At 32.8% G+C, this 11,256-nt stretch overlaps 1 protein-coding gene across 1 annotated transcript; it reads left to right on the top strand.

Moving 5' to 3' along the window:
- Nucleotides 1–8,946: 8,946 nt before the first annotated feature.
- On the top strand, nt 8,947–10,760 carry LOC120119511 (RAP domain-containing protein, chloroplastic-like). The gene is made up of 2 exons (XM_039139328.1): nt 8,947–9,775; nt 10,456–10,760. The coding sequence occupies exons 1-2, from the start codon at nt 9,202–9,204 to the stop codon at nt 10,614–10,616; spliced, it is 735 nt and encodes a 244-aa protein (XP_038995259.1). The 5' UTR covers nt 8,947–9,201; the 3' UTR covers nt 10,617–10,760.
- Nucleotides 10,761–11,256: the final 496 nt, after the last annotated feature.

The following is an 11,256-nucleotide window of genomic DNA, read 5'->3' as shown; positions in this document are numbered from 1 at the left end:
GTGATATTCTTTAATCATTTCCATTACAGGGGTATTTTGGTCATGTCACAGATCTAGAATATTTCAATCATTTCCTTCAGTCCGATATTCGAACTATTCCGACAAAATATCACCATCGATAAATTATTATTCTTCATGTACTTACTCAAGTCGGAGATTTCTAGGTTAAATGCCTTCTCAGATGTTACTAACGGATTATCAGGAATTTTCCATACAAAAATAGGATCTCAACAATTCAAATCAATAATTTATCGGTTTAAAAATAAATTCTCATGTTACTTCCTCATTCAGAGTCAACTTGGACTATTTTTACCTCTCAAGGGTATTTTTGTAATTTATTAACCAAATAATTTTGGTATTAACTCTTAACAAAAATAATTATACTTTAGAGATCCAATGGTTAATTGTTTTCCCGAACATTCTTTGATCTCAAAAATATTCCTTAACAGACTTCTAGTATATTGTACAAACACTTTTGGGGTTAAAAATCAGTTATCCAAATTTTCTAAGCAAAACTAGCATTTCTTTTGCACATCTTTAATTTTATCGGATCAATATATCTTTTCAGAGTTATTAACCAACTTTCAGGAACAATTATTATCATCTTACAACGTAAGGGTATTTTCGTAATTTTACCCTACTAGAGTATTCTCATAATTTCCTATCCAAGTACCTTTAACATTTAACCTTTGATTATATGCTACAAATCCATGATAATACCTTTATCACTAATCACATAACTCATAATTTAATTTTAACAGTCCATTCATTTCTTATATTAGTCATCTTAGCCATATTCATTTACCGAATTTTTACTGTATCTGAATCGTGTGTAGAACTTCATTAATTACACATATGAGACCAAACATTTTCATTCATGCATTTACCAATACCAACATGTTCCATAAAGCATGAAAAGGTAGTAATGTATTACCTCGATTTCCGTACAATACTGATCGACCATTAAATTCCATTCGAATGCCTCGATCTTGAAATCATCTTCTAATAATTCCTCAGATGCATATAAACAGAAATTACATCAAAACAGAGCTTAATTATGAAAAACGAATCGAATCGGGTGATTAATCAGTGAAAAACAGCTTATCGGGTTTGAATTTGGCGAAACAGACCTCAAAATCGAAACATCAACAAAACCCAAAATATTAGTCTTAAATTCCAGCTCAATAACTTGATTTCTAGTTTCCAATCTTTTTCTAAAGAACACGGATAATCTATCGTACAAATATGACTTCAATAATTTTCCTCGCCATAAAAATAACTTATTATGATCTAATTAATAATTTGGGGACCCAATTGTTAAAACTAAAAATCTTGTGAAGCCACTATACTACTTATTACTAAAATCAGGGACTAAATCGAATTAATTTAAACTATTTAACTAAAGATAAAATTATGTAAATACTTATGAACAAGGTTAAGTTCTCACCAATATCCAATGACTGAGCTTGCGATTTCCCCCCTTTTTTCTATCTACCTTCCACGTGATTTTTAATGAGATAAATCATTTTTTATCCTTTTCTTTCCCAGTTCTTTCCTTGTTACCATCTCCAGCTGGTTTTTCATCACCTAAATTCTTCTCAACTTCGTTGTCTTCTTCAGTCACCCGAGCAAATTCTTTAGTCTGACTTCCCCAAATTTCCACGACCAGAGCCTTCGCGTTTGAGATCATTTTCGCGTCCAGTCCCACTATGGCGTTCATACAACTTGCGGGGTCGCTCACCATCTCCAACTTCCCCGATATCATCATCACCCAACAAATCAAAGAGGTTCAAGCTCGTCATCTCTTCAAAAAAAACCCAAACCAAACCTCCTCCAAACCCTTTTCTTTCTCCTCCTAAAGATATGATCTTTGGTTTATCACTACAACGAAACCTCCATTGAGATTTTCCTTAAACTGAAATCAAACGAACCTTCGAATAAAATAGATCTAATCTCTATGAAAATGTATATGCAGTTCAGCTTCTGAAATATACAAATTATGCTTTTCCTTGGTGTTGGTATTTGCTTTACTAGGTGTTTGATTGGGCACAACGCGATTATAATAAAAACAATAGAAATACAAACTGAAAGTAGGAAACATAATTGCTATGGCCAAAACAGGTGGCCGACAAGCATTAATTGCCTTAGGTGTCCGAAAAAGACATTGGGCCTAACACACCTAACAAATTATCACTACCAACCAATATATATGTGGCCTTAATAATTGGGGTGTTACAAATAGTGTATCGATGCACTGCTACAGTACCGTGAATAGTATATCGATGCACAAAAAATATCGAACATAAATTGTGTACCGATGCACTACTACAGTGTACTGATGCACTACTATAGTAACTTCGGTAAAACATATATAAAATTCATAAAAACTTTACCTTTCATCAATATAAAATTACCATTTACGTAAATACGTTTAAACCATTACAAAACTCAATTATATGGTTTTACAAACCTATTAGAGCATATCATATTCAAATCCTTATTTACATGCCAACCACTATAAGTATTACAAACTACATACTATTAAACTCTTTTCTGATCTGATATTTGGAAAGGAGAACTGACCTGTCTTGCTTAACTTTTATCGTTCTTCTTCTTCTCGTAACCTACGTGTGAAACAATTACACGCTAAGTCATAGACTTAATTAGACATATAAAAACATATAGTAGAAACCATAAAACATTTCATATATCAAAATGCATACATAAACATATACCATAATTATCATAATCTCTATCATTATCAATATCATTATCATGTAATACATTTCATTCAACAATACATACATTATCACATATAAATCTTGTAACATATTTCATATAAAAAAAGCATATACATCACATACAGTGTATTTATTATTATCTCTTTATTAGCCCATGTATATTATTGAGAACTCAAGGTATGTGAGTACACTGAGGTTGTGCACACATATGCTGTCACCATAGCTCGTATAAATGTCCCGAAAGACCAGTCCATAGGTCCCGAAGAACCTAGGTAAACAGTCCATATGTCCTGAAGAACATAGGTAAACAGTCCATATGTCCTGAAGAACATATGTAAACAGTCCATATGTCCTGAAGAACATATGTAATCAGTCCATATATCCCGAAGAACATAGGTAACCCTCGACTCTTGGCATGTCAACTATACCACTAGCTCTCATATCACATAACATGGACATTATCATTTATAACAATTCATATCACTTGTATCATTCTTATATGATCTCATAGATCATTGTATAGCATTCTTGTATTCATATCGTTTCTGTTATAATCACATGTTCCTTCTCTTCTGTCACATACCACATGTATGTGTAAACATATATCTCATATCATATAACATGTATTATTCAAGTATATTCACATGTCACATGGCTATGTCTTCTCATAGACATATATTCACATATTCACCTATCTTATATTACATATTTCTATAATCAATTATGTCAATACCACATAGATTATATTATAATTCATATATTCATGTAGTTCAGTATCACATATCACATATCACATATACTTGTCATCATGTAGTTCAGTATCACATATCACATATACTTGTAATCATGTAGATCATGTCATATATAATAACATATACCCATTTTCATGTACTCATGCACACTTAAGAATCACAAATCAAATAACATTTTAATAGTCACTTCTTACTATAGTAACTCCGTCACTGGCTCATCACAAACCAATGTTTATTCAATAACATAAGTACAATTAAATTTGCACTCACCTTAGCCTTGCTTACTTTGAGTCGATCCTAATTCTTCGATCGTTCCAGAACGAAATTACGTTCTATATCTACATAATCACACATATAGTATACATATCAGCATTCCACTTGGCATACTCTAATATTTCATTTCTTAAACTAAAATAAAGATTTATTTCCATTTTCCCTTTGTAGTGTATCGGTACACACTATAGTGTATCGATGCACTCATAGCATTCGATGTTTTCATTTTAAGGGGTGTATCGATACACTTCCTGTGCATCGATACACACTGAATAATTTCTGGAAATTTATCCTTGATGCATCGGTACATGTTGAATGTGTATCGATGCACACTAGCCCAGAATTGTATTTTAAGCCCGGAAATTCATCCTTTTCAACTTAAATTCTTCATGTTTCATTCTCTTTTCTATTCTTAACTCAAGTACATATACTTAAACTAATTTCTACTTATTCAATACATCCTTAACCTCAAAATTCCATCTTTCATATGAAAATCAATAATCATACCAAATTTTCAAGATGCTCTAAATCCAATTCTATCACTTCATATCTCTTAATTAAGTTGATGACAAGTCAAATTTAGTTTCAAATTCAACTTATCAACTCTTTTCTAGAAATTCACTTAAAACCCAATTATCTTTAATCTTTCATAACTTTTTCATCTTTTGATTTTATGACAACTTAAGCTTTCTTTAAGCTTAAGTATCACCTAAGGATCAAAACCCACTCTTAAAATCAACAAATAATAAGCTAACAAAGAAACTCACATTTGGCTTTGGTACCTCACGTCTGAGGAAGAAGAAAGCAAGAAGAAGAAGAGAGTTTTCCAGATAACTCCCCCACATGATTTATTCTTATCAAGAGGAAAAATATATTTCTTGTCAAATGACCATTTTGCCCTTTAATTTCTTTGATAATTACTAACAATTTTCAGGAAATATTTCGAAATAAATCATTGAACTATTCAACTATTCCACTTTAAATCACCAGATTCTGAAATTTTACAATTTAGTCAGTAACCCGGTATTGAGAATGTTACAAAATTCATCTGTGAACATCCGTATTAAACTAAAATATTTTATCCCTAACTAAAAAGTTTATACCTTTTTATAAAATCATAAATTATCTAAATTCTTTTTTGTCCATAAATAAGAGGCTAATGTAAACTTAAGAACATTCAAACTCTTATTCTCATATGTTGTAATAGCAACAAATAACAATTAGTTAAGCTCAGCTTAATGCAACTTTTAAAAGTGTTATAAAACTAACTTTAAAAGTGTTGTATAAAAATACAGTTTAAAATTTAATTGTTTGAGATTTTTATTAAAAATGAGTTTAAAAAGATAAAATATATATTATAAGCGTTATGTTGTAAATTAAAAATATAGTATTTAAATTATATTTACACTTATTAATACTATGATATATAAAATATATCAACTTAAACTATAATAAAAATATAAAAACATTTTAAGATAACTCATTAATAATATTTTTATATATGAAACATTTTATTAAGAAAAATATATTATCAATACTTTTTAACACGTGGACATAAAATAATTATAAAATAATAATTTAAATACTTATTTTGACAAAAAGAATATTAAAAAAAACAATAGTAATTAAAATAAACTATTAAGTAATAAATTTATTTTAAGGATATTAGTATTAAATTATTAAATAAAATATAAATACATAATTAAGTGTAGCCCATACATTACTAAGGGTAAAATTTTAATTTGTTTCTAAACGCAAAGTTGAAATTGAAAAAAAATAGAAATCTTAGCTTTTGCGGTTGGTTTGAAACCATTGTTTCGACCATTTTTTTTTCATTTTTACCCTTTAGCATTGATTTTGTGGTCAAAACGAGTTTTTTTTTAATCCTAAGAGTGCTTTTAAAAAGTCACACCAAACAAGGAGAATTTCTAACTTTTCAGTTTCAACTTTGAGTTTGGAAGCAAATTATAATTTTACCCTTACAAATACATGTATTCCACTCAATTATGTATTTACATTTTATTTTAATAATTTAATACTAACATCCTTAAAAGTAATTTATTACTTAATAATTTATTTTAATTACGAATGTTTTTTAAATATTCATTTTGTCACACCCCAAAATTTTGGGTAAAAATATTAGAAATTCATTAAATTAATTAAACGAGTTAAATTGAATTTTTATTAATGATTTTAGGTTAAAATATAAACCAAATATGTTTCAGGGACTAGCCCCATAATTTTCCTATAACCAAAAAAATCATCTGACACAAAAATAAAATAAAATTGTGGTTGGAAGGCTTAAACCCGTAACCCTAGGGTCATGGCTGCCCATTCTCTAGCCCCTAGGCTAGACTTTGGTTAGTATTTTTATTTAATAAAAATATGTATTATTTATTTTGGCTCGGGATATACCTAAAAACAAAATCAGATACCCCCCATTCGTCAAACCCAAAATCAAACCCTCGATCTTTAAGATTTCTCCCATTGATCCATCACGCTCCAACAACTGTTATTGTGCCCTGTGGCCATCATCAGAACCATCGTCCTTCAACGACTCAACCCTGACCCTCAACTCACCCAATTGGTCACCGATTGTCACAAAACGAGGGGGAAACCCGTTCATCGCCCTCATCGTCACTCCCTACTTCGGCCGGTGATGTAGGTCATCACTACCTTCAATCGAAGCGTCAGTTCACTGCGAAGCAACCCCAACCAACCACTGACGCTAAATGTTCATCGTTCGTTGTGGATGGGCGTTTAAAGTTTCATCGAAAAGCCCTGTCACCTCGATTAATTGAGATTTCCGATATCCATCATTGTTTGTTTGTCTCACTGTTGGCGCGGTTGGATTCCTCATCGTCGTCAGCTCGAAACCCAACCCTTGGGTTGTAACTTTGTCGCCGTTTTCTTTGTTGTCGGTGTGGGTAAGCTCAGATTTAATTTTTGGTTAATTTTCTCTCGGTTTTGCTTGATTATTGGTTATGTTTGAGTTGTTTGAAGACTAAGTTGCACCCGGAGTACTCGACCGACTGACCCGACTCATTTTTGTCGTCTCACACGCCGCCACGCACCGACAGTATGAGCCTCTTCCTCCAATAATGGGCCTTCTAGAAATGGTCCAGGTAGACCGAACGGGCCCAACCCAGTCTGAACCAGGTTTGTTTGACCCATCCTAAGTCAACCTGACATGTTGACTTTGACCATTTTAACCATTGACTTTGACTAAAAAGTCAATTTTTTTTGAAAAGTCATATTTTATGTTTTTTGACATCCTGAGTCAAAATCAGAAGTTCATTTTACCAAATTCAAACACGAAAACCTCCGAATTGGCCCGTTAAACTTAAATATGCATATGTAATTTAAGTATTTATTTAAGTGATTTAATTAAGTGCATCTAATTTGAGGGTCAATGACTAAATTATTATGTCATTTAATTAAGGTACCCATGATTCTCCCGATCGTTCGTCTGCTCAGCCCGGTTCCGCCCAATCAGTTTGTCTATGAGAGCATGTGATTACTCGTATAATTTTGCAACCCTGTTAAATACTCAGTTTCGTGTACTACTCCGATAATAATTTTGTTCTGATATGACTTAGGTTCTTGTATAGTCGAAGAACGTAGTGAAGTTAGTGCTCAATAGATCTACCATACTGATTCTTTTTGTGAGATGTGTTCCTTGTGTGCTATATATATGTACTTGTTTTAAATACTTGTTTGAAATATCATGGGCACATGACTATTTTACCTGATTTGTAATATGGTAGCTGATCTGATTTAATTTCGCATGATTTATATGTTTCAAGCCTGATTTCTTATTTAATGAAGTTTTAAGTCTGCTTGTCTGATTCATGTTCTCCAGTTACTCTTTTATTGAATTGATATCTGTTTGAAATGCCATGTACACATGATTATTTTCTCTGATTTGAAATGAATTGTTTGCTCTGATTTAACTACTATATGATTTATCTGATTTAAGTATGATTCTTGATTTACTGTATTTTAAATTATACTTGCTTGACTCATGTTCTCTAGTTATTGTTTTTACTGATAAGTATATATATGTTTGAACTCTAATTTCCTGCTACCACTGGCTAATATCTGAAAAATGTTTTATTCATTTCTTACAACTTTAATTGATGGAATTAAACTTTAATGTTATCAACTATATTTTTAAAGATGTTTATTCATAATATGGTTTTAAACTATTGAAGAATGTTTTGAAAAAAATTATCGTAATATGTTAAATCTGGTAGTAATCCATAGGTCGGATCTAATGGGTTACACTTTTTGTCAAAATAAGTATTTAAATTATTATTTCATATTAATTTTATATCTAAATGTTAAAAAATATTAATATATTAATGAGTTTTTTAAAAATATTTTTATATTTTTATTATAGTTTAAGTTGATATATTTTATATAGGCAAAAGCTGTGTTAGATTGCCCTATTTTGCAATTCACACTCACTCGTATATCTGAGGGTAAACTAAATGTTTAGTATCTAAACTATTATTTTTATTTCATTTTGGTATCCAGATTTTTTTTCAAAATTTATATCTAACGTTTAGTTTAGGCTTCATTTTGATATTAAGTCATTAAAAATTTAACGGGTGATGTTGATGTGTCACCATAAGATAATACTACATCGTCATTGAAAAAAATTAAAAATACAAAATCAATAATTCTATTAATTTTTTAACAGTATATGACTAAATAAAAAATATAAACTAAATATTAAATATAATTTTAAAAAATAAAATTTAAATATCAAAACATAACAAAATAATAGTTTAGATATTAAACCTATAGTTTACTCTGTATCTTATCCACAAATTGGTCAAAAAAGAACCCCCCGGGGAAGAAAATCATAAAGCAATATCCTTTGTTAACTGTCTCTCAATTTTCAGCGAAAGCAGAGAGCTTACGGTAATGGGAAAGTTTCATTTTTTTTTCTTACGAATTCTGGGCTTTTGAGTGTTCGTTTCTCTTCATGAACACTGATATTTGATGGCATTCTAGTGTTTTTTTAGTAGCTATTATAATTCTTGTTTGGTGTTTTCAATCATTAATCCGTGATAAACCGAGAAAAAAAAGTTCCATTGAGTTTTTGATGAATCCATTCCGTACACAAACTTACTTAAAACCCTAAATTTTCATGCCAAAGCAAGTTATTATTTATTAACATCCCATTAGTGAAATTAAGAGGTGGGCTTGAGTTTCCAAGAAGAAACTTTGCAAGTCTGGGTAAAAATTCGAGTGTTAGTACTGGGAAAGGTGTTAATGATGATGGAACGGAAGATTGGGAATTGGAGTTCATAGGGGAGATTGACCCATTTGGTTATCAAGCGCCCGTCCAAAAAGAGGAAAAAACAAGAGAAATCTAGGGTTCTTGATGATAATGAAGGGATAGATTGGTGTTTGAAGGCTAGGAAATGGCACTCAAATCTATTGAATCTAAGGGGTTGACACATAAAGTCGAGGATTCGATAAAAAAGAAGAAGAAGAGAATCGCGAAAAAAGATGTGATTAGTAAAGAAATCAAGGAGATAGAAGAGGATTTTGATTTTGGAGAAGACAGTGACGATGAGAGGTTCGATGACCAGATTGATGATAATGCAAGTCAACTTCGAGATATGGTGAGTTCAATGGCAGATGGGATGTTTTTAGAGAAGAAGGAGAAGGCAATGGAAGAGCTTGTTCAGAAATTAGCTCAATTTTCGGGCCTGTCCGATCGTAGAAAAGAAGTTACTTTGAACAAAGATCTAGTTCAATCGCAAACTGCAGAAGTGTTGGAGATTACATCTGAGATGATAATGGCTGTTGGGAAAGGTTTAAGCCCTTCACCGCTTTCTCCATTGAATATTGCCACTGCACTTCATAGGATTGCTAAGAACATGGAGAAAGTATCGATGCCGAGTACTCTCAGGTTGGCATTTGCTCGACAAAGAGAAATGCCGATGCTGATTGGTATCGCGATGACAGCTCTCCCAGAATGCTCGGCTCAAGGTGTTTCGAACATTTCATGGGCATTGTCGAAAATTGGAGGGGAGTTATTGTTTTTGTCCGAAATGGATTGAGTTGCAGAGGTGGCTTTGACCAAAGTTAAGGAGTTCAACTCTCAGAATGTCGCTAATATTGTTGGTGCATTCGCTACAATGCGGCATTCAGCCCCGGATTTGTTCAAAGAGTTGGCAAAGAGGGCATCGGCCATAATTCACACTTTTCGTGAACAAGAGCTTGCTTAACTGTTATGGACGTTTGCATCTCTATACGAGCCTGCAGACAACTTGCTTCAAGCTATGGATACTGTTTTCAATGATGCCAACCAATTTAAATGCTGCTTAATTAATGAAACCAATGAAGAAACCGGTGCAGAAAACAGTAGAGATATTGAATTTGGAGGAGTTTCTGATCCTCCTGTGCTCACCTTAAGCTGGTATCAGTTTGGGAATATAGCTTGGTCCTATGCGGTTTTCGGAGAGCTGGATCGAACGTTCTTTTCTCATACATGGGAAACATTGAGCCGTTTCGAGGAGCAACGGGTTTTAGAACAGTATAGAGTAGATGTTATGTTTGCTTCACAGGTTCATCTGGTGAACCAATGTTTAAAGCTTGAGTACCCTCATCTCCAGCTATCGATTGGTAGTGAACTCTAGTCAAAAATCATTTGTTCTGCTCGGCTCAAGGTGTTTCGAACATTTCATGGGCATTGTCGAAAATTGGAGGGGAGTTATTGTTTTTGTCCGAAATGGATCGAGTTGCAGAGGTGGCTTTGACCAAAGTTAAGGAGTTCAACTCTCAGAATGTCGCTAATATTGCTGGTGCATTCGCTATAATGCGGCATTAAGCCCCGGATTTGTTCTAAGAGTTGGAAAAAGGGCATCGGCCATAATTCACACTTTTCGTGAACAAGAGCTTGCTCAACTGTTATGGACGTTTGCATCTCTATATGAGCCTGCAGACAACTTGCTTCAAGTTCAAGCTATGGATACTGTTTTCAATGATGCCATCTGAAGATACTAACTTTTTTATCCATTTTTATTTATTTATTTATTATTATTATTATAATAATTATTATTATTATTATATATTATTATTATTATATATAATAATAATAATAATAATAATAAAAATTACAAGCCCAAAATCGAAGGCCCAATCAATCGGCCCAGACCAAAATGAAACCCTAAACATTTAGGGTTTCAGTTAGGGTTTCTAACCCTAGCGTCGCAGCCGCCTCTCCAGCTGTCAGAGACCGTTGCCGACGGTCAGTTGCCAGATGCTCGAACCCACTTCAGCCACGACGTCGCCGCCTCGCTGAAGACTCCAGAAGCTTTGCTGCTTCAACACCCGCCGCCCACGTCGCAAGCTCTATGGGGTGAGTCACCACATAGCTCGGTGACTCACCGAACTCCACCCTTAGGACCGGTCCGAGACAAGCGCCGGTGATGGCTATAAAGCCATCACCCAACCTGCAAAGAAAAACC

This window comes from Hibiscus syriacus, unplaced genomic scaffold, assembly GCF_006381635.1.
Source record: "Hibiscus syriacus cultivar Baekdansim isolate YM2019G1 unplaced genomic scaffold, ASM638163v2 tig00110332_pilon, whole genome shotgun sequence".
Classification (NCBI taxonomy): Eukaryota; Viridiplantae; Streptophyta; class Magnoliopsida; order Malvales; family Malvaceae; genus Hibiscus; species Hibiscus syriacus.
Note: the sequence above shows the minus strand (reverse complement) of the source record. Positions and strands in the feature narration are given on the sequence as shown.

Coding starts and splice junctions, on each gene's coding strand:
- LOC120119511 (XM_039139328.1), top strand. CDS start 9,202: ATGGCACTCAAATCTATTGAATCTAAGGGGTTGACACATAAAGTCGAG. Junction 9,776..10,455: donor CCCAGAATGCTCGGCTCAAG/GTGTTTCGAACA, acceptor GCTCGGCTCAAG/GTGTTTCGAACATTTCATGG.